Source organism: Giraffa tippelskirchi, chromosome 1 (assembly GCF_054371585.1).
Source record: "Giraffa tippelskirchi isolate mGirTip1 chromosome 1, T2T-mGirTip1v1.2.pri, whole genome shotgun sequence".
In the NCBI taxonomy this organism is placed as follows: domain Eukaryota; kingdom Metazoa; phylum Chordata; class Mammalia; order Artiodactyla; family Giraffidae; genus Giraffa; species Giraffa tippelskirchi.
The window spans coordinates 46,205,015-46,226,742 of NC_137275.1; the positions used below are offsets into that span (position 1 = coordinate 46,205,015).

Here is a 21,728-nt window from a genome sequence, read left to right on the forward strand (position 1 = left end):
TTTCTTCTGTGGCAGGCAGCTGAGAATAGCCACATTAGGAGTAAAAGTTGTGATATAGGGGGAAAGGGAGGAACCATTAAGATTATCGGAGGGAAACTCATTGCGCATAGTAAGTCTTAGGAGAGGGGTGTAGAAAGGAGGACCCGAGGGTGTTTTGCAGATAAACCTGGGGCCAGCTCTGGATATTTGTATACAATCATAAAAATTTAGTTTAATTTAGAGTTGTTATTGATATTTTAAAAAATATTTTAATTCTAGAAATTAAAGGAAAATAGTGTATCTTGTAAGACTTGCCCAGGGGCAGGTTCTCATTCATCTAATTCCCAGTTCCACTGTTCTGTTGATGTGTTGTTTCACACAAGTCATATTTAATCTGTCTCTCTAGTTTCCCTATTTAAACAATGGACAAAATGACCATTAGTTACCTATTCCTAATTTGGTCTCAAATAATCATTTTGGTGTCCTTTCCTACGCTTCCTCTGAGCCACTTTGAACTTCAGCCACAATGAATTTCTGTTCCCTAAATCAGTGCTTTGTTGTTTTTTCCGCCTGAGTTCTCTTCTCCACTTTCTCTAAAGAAAACTTGTTCTTATCTTTTAAAAACCAAATCAAAATATCAGTTCCTCCCTGAAACTTCCCTGGCTTTTCCCTGCTCATCCCATAGCATACCATGACACATGACTTCATCTTTATTTGATTGTGAATCATTCCCCTCTCTCCTTCCACCTACCATATTATTGTGAGCTCCTCTTGAGGAGACTCTCAACCGCCTTCCATAATGTTGAGGCTGCAGCACACAGCGCTGTGCTTGGTGTCTGATCAGTGTTTGGTGGCAGGATAGATAAAGTAATGAATGACCAACTTAAGTGTGAACCTTTATCTGTAAATTTCATAGTGAAGTATTTGAATTAATAAACCCAAATGTTAGTATAGTTCAATAGATTATATATCATGGGATGTGTATTTAGGGGAGCATAAACCAGCCCAGTATACCATTCACCCCCGATTTTCCTATATAGATTAACTGGCATCTGTCAGCCGCTTTTAGTTGCAGGGGCAGGTGGTGAGTGGAGATGGGCGTCTCAGAAACTGATGATGGTCTGCTGCTCAAGAGCTAAGAGAGCTGGCAGGTGATAAATGACCCCAGAGCAGTGTCTGAAAAAACTCCATGATGTATCAACAGGGATTTTCTCCAGGCTTGGGGGATTAAAGATCATTTGATTTTCTTTGTGCTATTAATATTTTCTAAGGTTTCTACAATGAACACATGTGACTTATTAATAGGATCACAGTTTCTTCTGCCCACTAACTGGCATAAGCCCAGGAACAGAGTAGGTGGCCTTGTCTAACTAGACCCCTTGGCACTGTGCACCAGGTTCTCTACAAGCTGGCCCCTGCTCACCTGCCTCATGCACCCTGGGCTTCAGCCACACTTTTTTTTCCTACTTATTTATTTTATATAGCAAACACTCACAGATATCATATTACAGATCACCCTTTAAAGCATTTTGCAAATGCTCACTCATTTAACTCTCATAACTATCTAATAATCTCTATGAAGTAGGTACTATTATTATTCCCATTTTATAGTTGAGGCAACTGAGGTCATTCTGGAACACTTGATGTGTTCCTTAACACAGTGGCTGGCACGGAGCAGGTATTGTTCTGTGGGAAACTGAATGGAAGAGACGGAAGGAAAACCAGAGTGACCTAAAGTCAGAGCCTCTGCAGGAGAGAGTAGCAGCACCCCCTCAATGCCTCATAAAGGCTTGAGCGGAAGATAGCTGAGTGAAGGCCATTGGGTTTGGTCATGAGTGGTGTTTTTGAGAACAACTTTAGCAGCTGTGGTGAGAAGGGAGGCAGGCAGATTGCACGTGGTTAAGGAGGAGTGGGTGGGAAGGAAATGAAGGCTGAAGGTGTAATACCTCTCTTTCGGGAAGGGAAGGCCAGAAGAAGGTCCTTGGTGTGGATGGCAGAGGCCTGAAGGTGTCTGTAGCAGAGGTCCCCAACCTCCAGGCTTGGGGCTGGTACCTGCTGTCAGATTGCTTATTGCTGTCTAATTCCTGCCGGCAACATTAGGTTAGAAATAAAGTGCACAGTAAATGTAATGCGCTTGAAAAATCCTAAAACCAATCCCCCATCCCATGGTCCCTGGAAAAATTGTCTCCCACGAAATTGGTCCCTGGTGCCAAAAAGGTGGGGGACCGCTGGTCTGTAGGCAGGAGAAACAAAGGCCTTAGAAGAGTACGGCTGTAAAGAGCTTTCCTCTGCCTGTTGGGGCGGAAGCTCAGGCCATGCTCAGAATCCATGTTGCCCTATCGGGGACTTGGCTCCATTAATTTTGTCACCTGTTTGCAGCTGGGGCATCCAAGGTTGAGGGACCTTTAGGAGCAGTTTGGGATCCTTGGGTGATATGTTTAACCTGTCTGAGGTGCAGTTTCCTCATCTGTAAAGTGAGAATTTGGTGAGCATAGAAAGAAATGAGGTCTGTTAAGTGCCAACTACCATGTCCTTAGCTGTTGTGTCCTTTTAACCTTCTCATAGAGACAGGATGAAAGAGAAGAAAAGAAGGGTGAATCTTAGGGTGTTTTAGGCCTGCAAAAGTAAGAAGTCAGGGGTGTGCTTGTGGGATGGCTTCTCTCTTCTTCATGAGGTAGTGACAGGGATGGTCCACTGGGACGAGGGGAATGGGTGGGGTTTGTAGCTCTGTAGCATTTATGAGACTGGTGGTCTCCATGGAGGCCACCAGCTTCTCCCCACTGGAGATAGACGAAAGACCTGTGAAGGCCTGGCTAAGTATTAAAGGACAGGTAGGATTGAGTGACTTCACTTTCACTTTTCATTTTCATGCATTGAAGAAGGAAATGGCAACCCACTCCAGTGTTCTTGCCTGGAGAATCCCAGGGACGGAGGAGCCTGGTGGGCTGCCGTCTATGGGGTCGCACAGAGTCGGGCACAACTGAAGCGACTTAGCAGCAGCAGCAGCAGCAGCAGCGGTAGGATTGTTTTGTAAACTTCTGCTGCCAGGCATGCAGGAGCAGAAGAAGGTGTGGGTAGAACTGCGGCCTGATGGAAATGTCAGTGGGGGATGGGGATTCCTGTGTGGGGGTGGGTTGGGGAGAGGGAGAGAGAGATGGGGGTGAGGGGAGGGAGGGAGACTAGGAGGATGGATGCACTGGTCAAATGACGGCCAGATGACAAATGGGAGCTGTAGTCTGGAAGGGTGGCCTGGTCTCAGGGTGGTGGTAGTAAAACACAGAGCTGCTTATAAGGTGCAGGGTAGGGACTCCAAAGGTTGTGGCCAGAGGGGAGTTTCAAAGTATTAGATGAAGCAGTTTTGAATGACCAGGGCCAGGGCCTGCCTGGGTCACCCTAGATACTACAGTGTTCTTCATCTTCATTTCTCTTCTATTCTTTGTTATATGACTCTGTACATTCTCTTCTAAAGTAATCTTAGTTTTTGTGCAGCTTTTTGTATGGGATGTATCAGTTAATATTATTCAGTAAACGTTTTTTATTTCTACATTGTGCTTGAAATCATTTTTAAGGAATACACTATGCTAAGTTGTCTTTGCACATACTACTTGGTATTATTCTGGATTTTTTTCCCTGGGATAAATTCTCACATGTGAGATCATTATGCTTAAGGTTTGGAGGGAGAAGTCCTGGTATGTCATTAGTTACTTGCTGTAGGGAGATTTGCAGTGAGCAGGGAGGGAGGGCAATAGGGAAGGGAAAAAAAGGAAAAGAAAATTCAAACATAGAACCTGAATGGAGGCTTTACATGAGCATACGTCCTCCTGACGTCCTCCTGAGTTCTGTGGGCTGGAGTGGAAGATGTCACTGGCTGGAGTTTGCATCTGTGATCGAGTGCATGGACTTTTTGCTTGGTTTGTCTCTGATGCTTTCTTTTTTGGGTTATGAGAGTTGGGTGTCATCTAAAAGTTAAGGTGTGTGTCTGTGAGGAAGGCAGCCATCAAAGGGAGTCTCTTTCTCAGTTCTAGACCTTTCTGGAGAGGGCAAGGACAGAGCAATTTCAGCTTTGGAAATTAAAGGACTTAATTATTTTGATTATAATCCTCATAGTGTTAGTATTTTGAATAATTTTAGCAATAAACGGGGGCATGATTTATATAATTATTAAGGAAATTGTAATATTTTGAATCAGTGATTTTTAAAACAAATGTTGCTATTAATAACATTTTTCCTTTAACTTATGATTGAAACGGTTTTCTCTCTCTCTTTTTTTTTAACAGAAAAAGTACAGAAAGGGATTTATTGATGTGTCAAAAATCAAGTGTGTGGAAATAGTGAAGAACGATGATGGTGTAATTCCCTGTCAAAATAAATATCCATTTCAGGTGAGCTGGCGTATTTTTTTGACAGTGAATTTCTGGGCTTTTAGTCATGTTTACTATTTCACATTAAAGTTTCCTGTCATTGCTTTGTTGATTGATTTCTTGCAGCTTTGTTGAAGTTTACTATAATTGACCCATAAGAATCACATATATGTATAGTGTAGATTTGATGTTTTGATATATGTTAACTTTGTGAGATGATTGCTATAGTCAAGCCAGTTAACATATCCATCATTTCACGTAGTTACCATTTTCTTTCCTTCCCCCATCCCTTTTTTTTCTCCAGTGGTGAGACACTTACCTATCTACCTTCTTGGCAAATTTCAAACACGTAGTGTTGTTCACTGCTGTCCCCGTGCTGTACGTTAGATCTCCAGAACTCATTCATCTTGCAACCTTCAGCTTTGTACCCTTTGACCAACGTCTCCCAGTGCTCCTCCTACCTGCCCCTGTCAGCCACTCTTCTTGTTTCTATGAGTGTGTTTCAGATTCCACATCTATGATCATGCAATGTGTATCTTTCTGTGTCTGGTTTATTTTACTTATCATAATGCCCTCTAGGTTCATCCATGTTGAGGCAAGTGACAGGGTTTTTCTTTTTTAAAGCTGCATAATATTCCACCATGTATATGTATGTATGTACATATATGTGTATATGTGTATATATATGTGTGTATGTGTGTATATAAAACAATTGTTTTTATTCATTAATCTGTTTGTGGACATCTCCTCATGTTTAACCAACTAGATGGCTCTCAGAACCCTCTCTTTTTTGGGTTTTTATAGGAACTGCATTACTTAGGCACGATTGATTACATCATTGGCCATTGATGATTGAACTCAATCACAGCTCCTCTTTCCTTCTCGGAGGTCTCCACCTCCGAGAAATGGGACTAAAAGTTCCAATATTGTAATCACAGGGTTGGCTTCACTGGCAACCAGCACCCTCCCCCACCTTCTGGATTGTCACCTCATTAGCATAATAAAAGATACCCCTTTTCTCAGCACAGGAAATTCCAAGGGGTTTCTAGGAGCTCTGTGCCAGAAACCAGAACAGAGACCAAATATATATTTGTTGTTATAAATCACAATGTCACAGGTGTCAGCTACAAATTGGCACTTGTTGTGGGCACTTGCCATTTACCTCTACAAGGATTAACTCAGATGCTGCTGCAGCTGCTGACCTTCAGTACTCCCTGAAAGAAGTCCAGGGTATAGAGCAGAAATGAAGCACTCTGTGTTTTAGGAAAAACTGGGAGGACAGGTCTTCTGATAGATATTTTCAGGAGCCGATTTTATGAGTACAATTCTTGTATCTCCTCATATCTGGAAAAGCACTAAAATCCTTCATAATGATGACTGCTTAACGAACCTAGCAGAAACCTTCTGGAAAAATATGTGCTTGATTGCATGTACCCTCCCTTCAGCAAAAATCACATATATGTTGACCATGCCCCTTGCCTTGTTGGAGCAGTTTCTCAGAGCTATCTGACATGCTGATTCCTGGGCAGTAGTCCTCATTTTGCCCTGAATAAAACTTGCAACTCTCACATTGTATCTTTTCAAGGTTGACACAAGTATGAAAATCATGGGCCAAATAAGGCAGCATACACCTCCAGAGCCCTCTTAGCACTTTATCTTTACCTGTTTATTACGTCTCATTTTCTGTCTTATAATAAGGTATTTCTTAGATTCATTTCTGTATCTCATGTAGTCCCAGCAAAATGCTAGTTGTATGAATTAATCACCGAGTAGAATATAGCAATATTTGTTCTATGGAAGGAGATCCAACCAGTCCATCCTAAAGGAAATCAGTCCTGAATATTCATTGGACAGACCTATGCTGAAGCTGAAACTCCAATACTTTGGCCACCTGATGCAAAGAACTGACTCCTTGGAAAAGACCCTGATGCTGGGAAAGATTGAAGGCAGGAGGAGAAGGGGATGACAAAGGATAAGATGGTTGGATGGCATCACCAACTCAATGGACATGAGTTTGAGTAAACTCCGGGAGTTGGCGATGGACAGGGAAGCCTGGCGTGCTGAGGTCCATGGCGTTGCAAAGAGTTGGACACGACTGAGTGACTGAATCGAACCGTTCTATGGTGTTCCATTGTTATTAGACCACATTTATTTGATTCGAATGAATGAGAAGGGATTGTTGACAAAAAACTAATCAGTCGATCTAAGAAAGAAGTGGGGATTTTTTTTAACTTTTTATTTTATATTGAAGTATAGATTAACAATGTCATGTTAGTTTCAGGTTTACAGCAGAATGATTCATATATATATATATATATATACACACACACACACACACATGTATCTATTCTTTTTTGGGATTGACATGTTCACACTGCCATGTGTATATATGTGTGTGTATGTGTGTGTATATATATATATATATATATATTTTGGCTGTGCCGTGCAGCTTGTGAGATCTTCCCCGACCAGGGACTGAACCTGGGCCCTTGGCAGTGAGAGCATGGGTAAAGTCCTAACCACTGGATTGCCAGGGAAGTCCCCATACTGCTGTATTTTAAATGGATAACCAACAGGGACCTACTGATAGCATGGGAACTCTGCTCAATATTATGTAACAATCTAAATGGGAAAAGAATTTGAAAGAAAAATGGAAAACTTAATTCGAGCCAGAGTTGAGGATTATAACCTGGGAGGAGCATCTCAAAAAGCTCTGAGAACTGTTCCACCCTCTAGAAGTCAAGACACAGTTAATTATATGGCAGTTTTTGAGACAGAGGGCTGGACATAATGTGATGTATTATTGACAGTTTTATAGAATCCAGATCTGAGCAGCGTTGTAGTGGGTCATGTGACCCCTTACAAGATCAAGAAGGAATGCTATCTTTTAAGGCACTGGATTGCTTCTGCTGGGAAGATGTTACTCTTTAGGGTTGAGCAGGTATTTCTGCCGATGGGGAGGTTTGATTTTGCATTACAGAGTTACACAATGTACAGTGGGGGAGAGAGGATGCTGAAGAGCAGAGAAGAATTTTTTGTTTACATTTCTCTTGTCTTGCCATAAAAATATGATTTTTATTTCTCGGGATTATCTATTAAATATGGTCAGGAAGAGCCATCTATTGATGAAAGAGCTATCTGTGTTCAATCTAGTGGCTGTTGCTATAGTAAAGAGAGGTTTCCAGCCAGATATTCCTTTTCAGTCAATCAGGGTGTTTCTGCCTTGTGACTGACCATCAAGGATAAAGTGAAGACCAAAATTCTTGGGTTAGCTTCCCATGCTTAATTTTATTATTAATATTAAAACTATTAGGAATAAGACTAATTGTTCACTTGGAGGTAACTCTAAAAGAGGTACTGTGGTTAAAAGTTTGGAACTTAGAGTCAGAATCCTGGCTTTCTGGATGACCAGCTACATGCTGATGGGCAGGTAAATTAAGGGGCACCATTTGCAGTGTATTCTGTGTGAGTGGTGCCTCTGGGAGCTATTTAGAATTGATGTCTTGGATAGGCCTTAGTCTCTTCTGCAAAATGAGAATACTAATGCCTTGATGGTAGGATTGATTGAGTTAATGTCTGTAAAGCATGAAGCTTAGAATTGGAGTAGTCAGTGCTTAATTAAGCTACCTACTGCAGTTATTTGTAGTGGCAAAAGGAAGGTGTAGGAGTGATGCTGAAAGAGTAGTCCATTCATCTAAATATTATTCAGAAAAATACTTGATTGGAATAATCCCTGTTGTACCAAGTTTACTTCAGTTCAGTATGTCCGACTCATTGCGAGCCCATGAACCTCAGCATGCCAGGCCTAAGGAACTTTAGTTCCTTACATTGCAAGAAATAATAAGATTGGCAAAGCATCCTGGCCTCTGTACATTTTTTTCCTCCTGTAAAAGCACAGTCCTTTGCAAAATCCCACTTGATGTAGACATGGAGAAATAAATTTGCTTTTGTAAGAAGGGAATGTAGGTTCTTTGGACTGAAAGCGATTGACTTGCTTAAAGAATTTCAGGGTCTTTTATTGGTTCCTGTGGTACCAAGGGCTCTATGCTAGGTAGGAGTGCTATTTCTCACCTGTTCCATCTTTTGTTTTATTTCAGGTTGTGCATGATGCTAACACACTTTACATTTTTGCACCTAGTGCACAAAGCAGGGACCGGTGGGTGAAGAAGTTAAAAGAAGGTAAACTCATATCATGAAATATTAATCTGTACATAATTTCAGAATATAACATTCTTATCACTAGGACAGAACTATCTTACATTTATAATCTTTTAATCTACAATAAGTGCTTCTCCAAGGGCATTCTTTTCCTGTAAGTGACACACATCGAAGATAACTTCCTTTTTTTATAATCTGGTTCCTTTTAGTGGCTTCTACATAGTTTTTAAGAAAAACAAGATTTCATTTAATCTATAATACATTTGGAGGTGACTAAGCACTGGGCTTTTATGATAGCAGGATATAGTATTTTCCAAGAAATTGTGTAGTCAACATTTGATGTAGAGGAATTGACTTGTACATGAAGAATGTTCATTTGTAATTTGTCCTGCATAATCCTCACTGCTTTCTGTGAAGAACAATATGGTGATGGGCTGACTTTTGTGTTTATTCATCACAGTGTAGCAGAGGTTGTTCACTTTGTTAGCACAAGGGTGCCTCACCAAAAAAAGGAGGCAAAAGAGAACTGTATGCATCTTCTGAATGTTTGATTTTATGTTATGAGGATTTCCTCATAATAAACAGTCCATGGAGTCACAAAAGAGTCAGACACGACTTAGTGTCTAAACAATAACAATGAATTTGAGAAAGAGTGATCAACAGTGTTACTCAAGGAAACATTCTGTCATCTCTGCTTTATTTCACTGTTCATTTAATGTATCTTTGAATTACAGAAATAAAGAACAACAATAATATTATGATTAAATATCATCCTAAATTTTGGGCAGATGGAAGTTATCAGTGTTGCAGACAAACTGAAAAACTAGCACCTGGATGTGAAAAATATAATCTTTTTGAAAGTAGTAAGTATTCATTTTATTCTGTAACTATATTGTGCTCAGGATGTACATGTTATTGGTAAAGGGAGAAAGTGACATGTTTTTGATTTTGCTGTTTGTTAAATATGGCCTTCAAACTTTCAGGGTAGGTATATTTTGTAAGGGTATGTGTGAACCTAAGGAAGGACTGTCAGCGGTTTTTCTCACCTTTCCCCCCAGCTTTACTGAGATATAATTAACAAAATTGCAAGATCTTTAAAATTTGCAGTGAGATGATTGGATATACTTATCCATTGGAAAAGATTCTTCTCACTGAGCTAATTAAAACCTCGTATCTTTACCTGTGTGTGTGTGTGTGTGTGTGTGTGTGTATGTATGAAAACATTTAAGTTCTATTTTCTTAGAAAAGTTCAATTTACATTACAAAGCTATCAGCTATAGTTGCCATGTTATACACTAGATCCTTAGACTTTATTTGTATTTTTTCCTGTTTTATATACACAGTTCAGTTCAGTTGCTCAGTTGTGTCGGACTCTTGGCAACTTCGTGGACTGCAGCATGCCAGGCTTCCCTGCCTATCACCAACTCCTGGAGCTTGCTCAAACTCATGTCCATCCAGTTGGTGATGCCATTCAACCAACCCCTAATCTGTTGTCCCCTTCTCCTCCTGCCTTCAATCTTTCCCAGCATCAGGATCTTTTCCAATGAGTCAGTTCTTCGCATCAGGTGGCCAAAGTATAGGAGCTTCAGCTTCAGCATAGGTCCTTCCAATGAATATTCAGGACTGATTTCCTTTAGGATTGCCTGGTTTGATCTTCTTACAATCCAAGGGACTCTCAGGAGTCTTCTCCAATACCACAGTTCAAAAGCATCAATTCTTTGGCACTCAGCTTTCTTTATGGTCCAACTTGCACATCCATACATGACTAATGCAAAAACCATAGCTTTGATTAGATGGACTTTGTTGGCAAAGTAATATCTCTCCTTTTTAATATGCTGTCCAGGTTGGTCATAGCTTTTCTTCCAAGGAGCAAGTGTCTTTTAATTTCATGGCTGCAGTCACCCATCAGCAGTGATTTTGGAGCCCAAAGAAATAGTCTGTCACTGTTGCCCTTGTTTCCCCATCTACTTGCCATGAAGTGATGGGACCAGATGCCATGATTTTAGTTTTTTGAATGTTGACTTTTAAGCCAACTTATTCACTCTCCTCTGTCACTTTCATCAAGAGGCTCTTTAGTTCCTCTTTGCTTTTTGCCATGAGGGTGGTGTCATCTGCATATCTGAGGTTATTGATATTTCTCCCTGCAGTCTTGATTCCAGCTTGTCCTTCATCCAGCCCAGCATTTCACATGATGTACTGTGCATGTAAGTTAAATAAGCAGAGTGACAATATACAGCCTTGATGTACTCCTTTCCCAATTTGGAACCAGTCTGTTGTTCCATGTCCAGTTCTAACTGTTGCTTCTTGACCTGCATACAGATTTCTCAGGAGGCAGGTCAGGTGGTCTGGTATTCCCTTCTCTTTCAGAATTTTCCACAGTTTGTTGTGATCCACACAGTCAAAGGCTTTGGCATAGTCGACAATGCAGGTGTTTTTCTGGAGCTCTCTTGCTTTTTCTATGATCCAAAGGATGTTGGCAATTTGATTTCTGGTTCCTCTGCCTTTTCTAAATCCAGCTTGGAGAATTTTGAGCATTACTTTGCTAGTGTGTGAGATGAGTACAGTTGTGAGGTAGTTTGAACATTCTTTGGCATTGCCTTTCTTTGGAGTTGGAATGAAAACTGACCTTTTCCAGTCCTGCGGCCACTGCTGAGTTTTCCAAATTTGCTGGCATATTGAGTACAGCACTTTTACAGCTTTAACAGCATCATAATTTAGGATTCGAAATAGCTCAACTGGAATTCTGTCACCTCCACTAGCTTTGTTCATAGTGATGCTTCCTGAGGCTCACTTGACTTTGCATTCCAGGATGTCTGGCTCTAGGTGAGTGATCATACCATCGTGGTTATCTGGGTCATGATGATCTTTTTTGTATAGTTCTTCTGTGTGTTTTTGCCACCTCTTCTTAATATCTTCTGCTTCTGTTAGGTCCAAACCGTTTCTGTCCTTTATTGTGGCCATCTTTGCATGAAATGTTCCCTTGCTATCTAATTTTCTATCTAATTTTCTTGAGAGATCTATAGTCTTTCCCATTCTGTTGCTTTCTTCTGCTTCTTTGCATCTATCACTGAGGAAGACTTTTCTTATCTCTGCTTGCTATTCTTTGGAACTCTGCATACAGATGGTGTATCTTTCCTTTTCTCCTTTGCCTTTCACCTCTCTTCTTTTCTCAGCTATTTGTAAGGCCTCCTCAGACAACCATTTTGCCTTTTTGCATTTCTTTTTCTTGGGGATGGTCTTGATCACTGCCTCCTGTACAATGTCATGAAACTCCATCCATAGTTCTTCAGGCACTCTGCCTATCAGATCTAATCTTTTGAATCGATTTGTCACTTCCACTGTATAATCATAAGAGATTTGATATAGGTCATACCTGAATGGTCTAGTGGTTTTCCCAACTTTCTTTAATTTAAGTCTGAATTTTGCAATAAGGAGTTCATGATCTGTGCCACAATCAGTTCCTGGTCTTGTTTTTGCTGACTGTATAGAGCTTCTCCATCTTTGGCTGCAAAGAATATAATCAATCTGATTTTAGTATTGACCATCTGGTGATGTCCATATGTAGAGTCATCTTTTGTGTTCTTGGAAGAGGGTATTTGCTATGACCAGTGCGTTCTCTTGGCAAAACTCTGTTAGCCTTTGTCCTGCTTCATTTTGTACTCTAAGGCCAAACTTGCCTGTTACTCCAGGTGTTTCTTGACTTCCTGCTTTTGCGTTCCCGTCCTCTATGATGAAAAGGACATCTTTGGGGGGGGTATTAGTTCTAGATATGTGTGTGTGTGTGTGCGTGCGCGCGTGTAGTTGCTCAGTTGTGTCCTACTCTTGCGACCCCATAGACTGTAGCCTGCCAGTCTCCTCTGTCCATTGGATTCTCCAGGCAAGAATACTGGAGTAGGTTGTAATTTCCTTCTCCAGTTTTATATATATATATATATATATATAAATTGAGTAATATTTCTAAGGCTTTTCTAAGACTGAATATTCCATTGTGTATATATGTACATATACACACACACACACTACATGTTCTGTATCCAGTCCTCTGTTGGTGAATGCTCAGGTTGTTTCTATTCCTTGCTATTGTGAAATATGCTGCCATGACCATGGAAGTACAGATTGTCTCCTTGAGGTATTGATTTCCTTTCGTTTGTGTATATACCTGGAAGTGGGATTGCTGGATCATCTGGTAGTTCTATTTTTAAGTTTTTTGAGGAACTTCTATGTTGTTTTCCACAGTGACTACTTCATTTACATTCCCACTAACAGTGCACAAGAGTTCCCTTTTCTCTACCTCCTTACTAGCATTTGTTATCACATATGGGTTTTATAATTGCTATCCTAATACGTATGAGTTGGTATCTTATTCCTGGTTTTGATATGCATTTTCCTAATGATTAGTTATGCTGAGCACCTTTAAAGGTACCTCTTGGCTGTTGTAGGTCTTCTTTAAAAAAAAGTCTGTTTAGGTCCTTTGTCCACTTTTAATTGAGTTATTATTTAACTATTGAGTTGTATGAGTTCCTTGTATATTTTGGATACTAACCCCTTCTCAGATATGTGGGTTGCAAATATTTTCTCCCCTTCCATTGGTTGCCTTTTCATTTTGTTGAAGGTTTCCCTTTGCTGAGCAGAAGCTTTTTGGTTCTGATGTAATCCCATTTGTTTACAATGAGTAACACATGGCCTCGATCCCTAGGGCATTTTACAGTCTGTTCAAGAAATCTGTTCTAAAATAGTATTATAAGCAGCACGCACCAGAGTGAGAGAGTCAGAGTGGACTTCTTGTTATGTTTACTTTTCCTTAAATCTGTCGATCATTGTTAGATGGCATTTTAACCTATCTTGTTGTTGTATTTTTAGGTATAAGAAAAGCACTACCTCCAACACCAGCGCCAGAAATAAAGAAAGTAAGGTGGTCTTTAACTTTTGGAAGTGATGAGATAGTTGCTCAGTCATGTCTAACTTTTTGCGAACCATGGACTGTGTAGCCTGCTAGGCTCCACTATCTGTGGGATTTTCCAGGCAAGAACGCTGGAGTCAGTAGCCATGCCCTTCCCCAGAGGATCTTTCTGAGCCAGGGATCGAACCCAGGTCTCCTGCATTGCAGGCAGATTCTTTACTGTCTGAGCCACCAGGGAAGCTCCTAACTTTTTTAAGCATTTGTTTACCAAGTGTGTTTTTGTTCATTCCTGTGATGTTGCCTCCTGCTTGGATCATATCAGAAATGGATAGATTGTGGCTTAACTTGATTTTTTTTTTTTTGGTGTCAAATAATATTTATTTAAATGTATCAGAAATTATCACTGGGGGCCCTATTATCATCTGGCATTCTGCCTATATTTTGGCTTTGAATATTATTCAAGCAATGTGGGACTTTAGAGGAATATTTCAGTCTTGAGACCACAGTATTTTGACAAAGGAATGACTAGTGATTTAATGATATACCTATGAATAGTGGAGTATGGTAGAAAACACATATACTTTGTACTTGGGAGGGACGCGATCCAGCAAAAATCTGATGTGAGTGACTTTAAGCCATTGTTTCCTTAGTTATAAAATGGAACTTGTATACTCTTATGGAATTAGTACCGAGAATAAATGAGGATGCAAATGAACTTATTTACAAAACAGAAACAGACTCACAGAGGAAGGAAACTTAGGGTTACCCAAGGGGAAAGGCGAGGTATGGGGGTAAATTAAGAGTTTGAGATTAGGAGATAGAAACTATTATATATAAAGCCTATAAACAGCAAGGTCCTACTCTATAGTATAGGGAGCTGTATTCAGTATCCTATAATAAACCATAATGAAAACAGTATGAAAAAGAATGTATACTGAATCACTTCGCTGTATACCAGAAACTAATGCAACATTGTAAGTTAACTATGTGCTGGGCTGTGCTTAGTTGCTTAGTTGTGTCCAACTCTTTGTGACCCCGTGGACTGTAGCCCACCAGGCTTCTCTGTCCATGGGGATTCACCAGTCAAGAACACTGGGGAACTTCCTGACCCAGGAGTCGAACTGAGGTCTTCTGCATTGCAGGTGAATTCTTTACCAGCTGAGCTACCAGGGAAGCCCAACTATATATTTCAATTTAAAATTAAAACAAAAAAATGAGAAGAAGTATGCCAGCTGTGTAGTTAGAGTGTACCTTGCACATAGTAGGCATGAAGAAGTACAGATTCCTTCAAGTGGGAGACCTGACGAAAGTAGGCCTTTTCCCATTGTTGGCCATTAAATGGTGGGTGTGCTTTTAGTTGTCATTTCTACTCACATTCTAACCTTGCCTCTCCCTGGTAAGCTAATTCTGACGCCGAGAAGAATCCTTTTGATATTTAAAGACAGTTTTTGCCCTTGTCCTGTATTCTGAAACCCACGAGAGGCCCAGTAGCATCAACATCATCAAACTCATGGGCAGAGAGTCACCAGGTTATTTTAGGAAGAGTTTATTCTGTGGCAGTACGTGCAGTGCTTAGTGTTTTACTTCACACCCAGTTTCAAATAGAAGACTAAACTTTCACATGTTATTTCCATTTCTTAGCGAAGGCCTCCTCCACCAATTCCGCCTGAAGAAGAAAATGGTGAAGAAATAGTTGTAGCCATGTATGATTTCCAAGCAACAGAAGCACATGATCTCAGACTAGAGAGAGGCCAGGAGTATATCATATTGGAAAAGAATGATGTTCATTGGTGGAAAGCAAGAGATAAATACGGGTAGGTATTCCCTCCCTGTGGATGATACACAGTGGGTGGCTGGAAATTAAATACTGAACAAGAAGATGATAATCTGTAACTGTTATGTAGTGAGACCAATTCAGCAGCCATAAATGAAAATATACATTATTACCTTATTACCTTTTAGTAGCACAGTGTATTCTTAGTGACTCAATAAATGTAAATGGATCAACCACTTCTTTCCAAAACTTAGAATCCATTATACTGGTCTGTTTCTCATCCATTATGTGTTTGAATTGGATTGTTTTGATCTTGGGGGAAATTGCCTTTTAGGTCTCTTCCCCTCCCCCTCCCCCTCAAATTAAATAAGTAATCTTAGATTTACTGTAGAAAGAGAGAATGTGAGTGTGTGTCTGTCTATATGTATGTGCGTATGTGCCTATGATTAAATACATGCATTCAAGAAGTTTAAAAACAAACATTATTTATACTCAGTTCAGTTCAGTTGCTCAGTCGTGTCTGACTCTTTGCGACCCCATGAATTGCAGCACGCCAGGCCTCTCTGTCCATCACCAACTCCTGGAGTCTACCCAAACCCATGTCCATCGAGTCGGTGATGCCATCCAACCATCTCATCCTCTGTCGTCCCCTTCTCCTCCCGCCCCCAATCCTTCCCAGCATTAGGGTCTTTTCCAATGAGTCAACCCTTCGCATGAGGTGGCCAAAGTATTGGAGTTTCAGCTTCAACATCAGACCTTCCAATGAACACCCAGGATTGATCTCTTTTAGGATGGATTGATTGGATCTCCTTGCAGTCCAAGGGACTCTCAAGAGTCTTCTCCAACACCACAGTTCAAAAGCATCAATTCTTCGGCGCTCAGCTTTCTTCACCGTCCAACTCTCACATCCATACATGACGACTGGAAAAACCATAGCCTTGACTAGACGGACTTTTGTTGGCAAAGTAATGTCTCTGCTTTTAAATATGCTATCTAGGTTGGCCATAACCTTCCTTCCAAGGAGTAAGCGTCTTTTAATTTCATGGCTGCAGTCACCATCAGCAGTGATTCTGGAGCCCAAAAAAGTAAAGTCTGACACTGTTTCCACTGTTTCCCCATCTATTTCCCATGGAGTGATGGGAACAGATGCCATGATCTTAGTTTTCTGAACGTTGAGCTTTGAGCCAACTTTTTCACTCTCCTCCTTCACCTTCATCAAGAGGCTCTTTAGTTCTTCTTCATTCTCTGCCATAAGGGTGGTGTCATCTGCATATCTGAGGTTATTGATGTTTCTCCCGGCAATCTTGATTCCAGCTTGTATTTCTTCCAGCCCAGTGTTTCTCATGATGTACTCTGCATATAAGTTAAATAAGCAGGGTGACAATATACAGCCTTGACGTACTCCTTTTCCTATTTGGAACCAGTCTGTTGTTCCATGTCCAGTTCTAACTGTTGCTTCCTGACCTGCATACAGGTTTCTCAAGAGACAGGTCAGATGGTCTGGTATTCCCATCTCTTTCAGAATTTTCCACAGTTTATTGTGATCCGCACAGTCAAAGGCTTTGGCATAGTCAATAAAGCAGAAATAGATGTTTTTCTGGAACTCTCTTGCTTTTTCGATGATCTAGCGGATATTGGCAATTTGATCTCTGGTTCCTCTGCCTTTTCTAAAACCAGCTTGAACATCTGGAAGTTCACGGTTCACGTATTGCTGAAGCCTGGCTTGGAGAATTTTGAGCATTACTTTACTAGCATGTGAGATGAGTGCAATTGTGCAGTAGTTTGAGCATTCTTTGGCATTGCCTTTCTTTGGGATTGGAACGAAAACTGACCTCTTCCAGTCCTGTGGCCACTGCTGAGTTTTCCAAATTTGCTGGCATATCGAGTGCAGCACTTTCACAGCATCACCTTTGAGGATTTGAAATAGATGAACTGGAATTCCATCACCTCCACCAGCTTTGTTCGTAGTGATGCTTTCTAAGGCCCACTTGACTTCACATTCCAGGATGTCTGGCTCTAGGTGAGTGATCACACCATCGTGATTATCTGGGTCGTGAAGATCTTTCTTGTACAGTTCTTCTGTGTATTCTTGCCACCTCTTAATATCTTCTGCTTCTGTTAGGTCCATACCATTTCTGTCCTTTATCGAGCCTATCTTTTCATGAAATGTTCCTTTGGTATCTCTAATTTTCTTGAAGAGATCTCTAGTCTTTCCCATTCTGTTGTTTTCCTCTATTTCTTTGCACTGATCGCTGAGGAAGGTTTTCTTATCTCTTCTTGCTATTCTTTGGAACTCTGCATTGAGATGGGAATATCTTTCATTTTCTCCTTTACTTTTCGCTTCTCTTCTCTTCCCAGCTATCTGTAAGGCCTCCTCAGACAGCCATTTTGCTTTTTTGCATTTCTTTTCCATGGGGATTTTCTTGATCCCTGTCTCCTGTACAATGTCACGAACCTCTGTCCATAGTTCATCAGGCACTCTGTCTATCAGGTCTAGTCCCTTAAATCTATTTGTCACTTCCACTGTAAACTCATAAGGGATTTGATCTAGGTCATACCTGAATGGTCTAGTGGTTTTCCCTACTTTCTTCAATTTAAGTCTGAATTTGGCAATAAGCAGTTCGTGATCTGAGCCACAGTCTGCTCCTGGTCTTGTTTTTGCTGACTGTATAGAGTTTCTCCATCTTTGGCTGCAAAGAATATAATCAATCTGATTTCGGTGTTGACCATCTGGTGATGTCCACGTGTAGAGTCTTCTCTTGTGTTGTTGGAATAGGGTGTTTGCCATTACCAGTGCGTTCTCGTGGCAAAACTCTATTAGCCTTTGCCCTGCTTCATTCTGTACTCCAAGGCCAAACTTGCCTGTTACACCAGGTGTTTCTTGACTTCCTACTTTTGCATTCCAGTCCCCTATAATGAAAAGGACATCTTTTTTGGGTGTTAGTTCTAGAAGGTCTTGTAGGTCTTCATAGAACCGTTCAATAGGATTTAAAGAGAATAGTCCTTTCAAACTTATTATTGGTAAATAATTGGTAAATATGATAAATGTTGTGGGGGAGGGGGGTGTATCTTTAGCTTCATTAGTAAAGCTCTATATCCTCTGCTTACCTCAGTAGTATAACCCTGTTTTTATTCTGAGTTCCTGTGAAGAAGAAAAGGAGGACTTTTTGTCCTGATTAGAGCATTCCCTTCATGCAAATCCACTTTCTTACCTCCTACCCCACCCCCAGTTCCAGGGTCACTGCTGGAGATACAATGGAAGCCTCTGGATTGGGCAGGGCCCATGTCTGCTACTCACTTCTTAGCAGTGGTACTTCTCCTGAGTGCTGTGCATTAGTACCTTTATGGAAACCTGTTCGTCTATGTTTACAGAAAGGTCATCACTGCTTTTTTTTTTTTTTGCCAAACAAGATTTTTTTAAAAATTATAGACATATCTACAGAGTTCCCTAGTAGCCTAGTGGTTAGGACTCCAGGCTTTCACTGGGGTGGCCTGGGTTCAGTCCTTGGCCTGGGAACTGAGATTCCCCAAGCCGTGAGGCGTGGCCATAAAACCTGCTCTAGCATAGTATTGCCACTCCCTGGGGTAAACGCCTCAGGGGCCATCTCAGTTCTGAACCTAGTTCTCAACCTTGATGGTCTAGAAGCTCACTTTTTTTTTTTAATCTCCCGCAAAACTAATCTACAAGAAACTATGTGCAAATAAAGTTTATTTGTTTTTGTAAAAAAAAAAAAAAAATTATAGACATATCCACAAGATTTGTAATAGTTTAACGGAGCCTCTTGTCATGTGACTTCAGAAATTGATTGGTCATAATTTTAAAATCTTCCCAACTGTTCTTTTTTTTTTTCTTTTGAGTATTTCAGAGTAAATTCAAATCATCATGAAATTTCACCCCCAAGTCTAATTGCTAAAGATTTTTTTAAACAACTGCTGTGTCATTATCACGTGTGTATGTTAATTACTCAGTCGTGTCTGACTTTTTGTGACTCCAGGGGCTGTAGCACACCAGGCTCTTCTGTCCATAGAATTCTCTAGGCAAGAATACTAGAGTGGGTAGCCATTGTCTTCTGCAAGGGATCTTCCCCACCCAGATATTGTACCTGGGTCTCCTGATTGCAGGCAGTTTCTTTACCATCTGAGCCACCAGGGAACCCCAACATTATAATATAATAATAATTTAAAAAATTCATCTGTAGACTTTCCCCCAGCATTTTCAGGACTAGAAGAAGAGTACAAATAAAAGCCCAGATATCAAATATTTAAATATTTATAAGTCAAGCTGACAAACTGGTGAATAAGGTATAATTTATCCTCCAACTTGACAAACATACTTTCAAAATGACAAGGAAAGCACAGTTTGGCTTGGAGTTCCGTGACGGTGCACAGAGGGCTGGCCAGCTCCCCAGGGTATCGCCCTTCTCCCTTCCGTTCTGTCCCTGGTTCCATCTCATATGCACCATGTGGATCTCCCAGCTCTACATCCAAATTCTGTCCATTTGGTTTGCAAAAGCCACCTCCCAGCTTGGTCACTTCCTGGACCTGGGCTGGAGGAGTGCACGCAAGCAGCATCATTTGGTTTTCAGAGAATGAAACCCCTTGGAAAGGCCCATGTAGGGCTTGGCAATGGGCAGCGAATTCTGAGGCCATAGTTTCAGATGATGGTCCAGCTGAGGAATGATGGACTTTAGCATTCCCTTGAAAGTGTGAGGTCAGAACAGGGGCCCTTCTGGCCCAGGTTTAAGGATAGTACCAACTCTGTAATTCTGGTTTCCCTTGATTAGCTCTAATGTGTATTTTTACAATTTACTCAAGATTAAAACAAGGTCCACACAATGCATTTTGGCTGATATGTCTCATGTCTCTCTTTTATTCTACAACAATCCCTGTCCTTTTTTCCCCCTCATTTTTGATTTATTGATAAAACCAGATCTTTTTCTCTGTAGTGAGCCACAATCTAGATTAAGCTATTTGCTTGCACATGGTATCGTTTAATACGTATCTATGTCCCGTATATCCGGTGGTTCCATTTCTTAGGATTCCAAGGTTACGCAGGTAAACATACCTGAGGTATGTTTGTCAACTTTATTCCTCTGTCATAAAATTCTTCATCAGTGTTTCCGTATTGATTTTGGCCTCCATTGATGATTATTGCTTAGATCGATTATTTTGCTAAGGATAGCAAAATGGTGATTTTTCTAATTCTGATGACCAAGCTTCCTCTGTTGATAACAGTGGTAATCAATACTTTTGAATGTGTTATTATGGATACTTTTGGGCTTCCCAGGTGGCTCAGTGGTAAAGAACCCACCTGCCAATCAATGCAGGAGACGTGGGTTCACTCCCTGGGTCAGGAAAATCCCCTGGAGAAGGAAATGGCAACCCCTTTCCAAGTATTCTTGCCTCGGAAGTCCCATGGATAGAGGAGCCTGGTGGGCTACAGTCCATGCGGTTGCAAAGAGTCAGACATAACTGAGCGGCTAAACAGAAGGAGAAGCATGGATACTTCCATATTTGGTTTTTTTCTATTGCAGTCATTATTCTTTTTGCTTGGATTGTCCCATCATGGGTCATGGTAGCTATTTTTGTTAGGGGTCCTTTTAGACTTTCTTGCTTTCTGAATAAAATAAAAGAGTTCAGTTTCATTCTTGTGTTTTTCCTGGTCAAACCTGCAATTTGCCATTTCCCCAAAGAGTTCTGGCTCCTTTTCATATGAAATAATATTTAAAGACAACAGGTAGGGTACTAGGATTCTATAGCTGCTGGATTGTCCTTGTTTCTAGCCCTTTCTCAGTGCACAGAGCCACATATATACACTCTTATGTGTGCATATATTATGAGTTGTTACCAACATTTCATATTCAGAATTATAGCATTTTTACTCAACTTAGAAATTTTATACATATATCTCTTTTTCTGCTGAAATTCTTGGCTCCAGCCAAGATTCTGCCTACTATGATTGCTCCTTAAGCTTTAATGTGCACAGGAGTCATCTAGGGTAAAAATCTAAGGTTCCCTGGCCCCATACAGGCCTCCTCAGTTCATATCTCTTGGGTAGGACCCAGGAATTTGTCTTTTTAACGGGTGACTAGGTGATACTGATGTAGATGTTAGGGTTTACTGTCTGTGAAAGAGTGTACTGCACAGACTGTTGAGGTGTTGGAGTGGTAGTTGTTTTCATCCAACACTTCTACTTTCCTGAAGTAGTGGTTTCTCTAAAACATCCCCATAAAGTGTGAATTCAAGAGAAGCACCATAGAACGTTAGGAAGGGCTCTGAACTGAGTCACAAGTTCAGAATTCACATTCTGACCCTGTTGCTGGCTAGTTCTGAGCCCTTGAGAAAGTCTCAATCTTCCTAAGCTTTGGTTTTCCCATCAAAAAGTGGGTACAAGAATGTCTACCTACCTCAGAATTTTTGTAAGGATCCAATGAGGAAGTCCTTTGTAAAGCATCAAATACTATAGATATATTAACTTATTGAGTGTCAGCCAATCTTTCTTATAAGCTTTAGGCAATATTATACTTTAATTACTCCAGATGGGCAGTAATTTTCC

The 21,728-nt window shown here is 40.6% G+C and overlaps 1 protein-coding gene across 2 annotated transcripts in view; it reads left to right on the forward strand.

The window, feature by feature from the left end:
* TEC (tec protein tyrosine kinase) overlaps positions 1–21,728 on the forward strand; it is a 145,454-nt gene that overhangs the window by 93,418 nt on the left and 30,308 nt on the right. For both annotated transcript variants that reach the window (XM_081590568.1, XM_081590578.1), the window contains exons 4-8: positions 4,257–4,361; positions 8,438–8,519; positions 9,233–9,361; positions 13,359–13,405; positions 15,040–15,212. In XM_081590568.1, the coding sequence (XP_081446694.1) occupies positions 4,257–4,361; positions 8,438–8,519; positions 9,233–9,361; positions 13,359–13,405; positions 15,040–15,212 (536 nt within the window). The remainder of the gene's footprint in view (positions 1–4,256; positions 4,362–8,437; positions 8,520–9,232; positions 9,362–13,358; positions 13,406–15,039; positions 15,213–21,728) is intronic.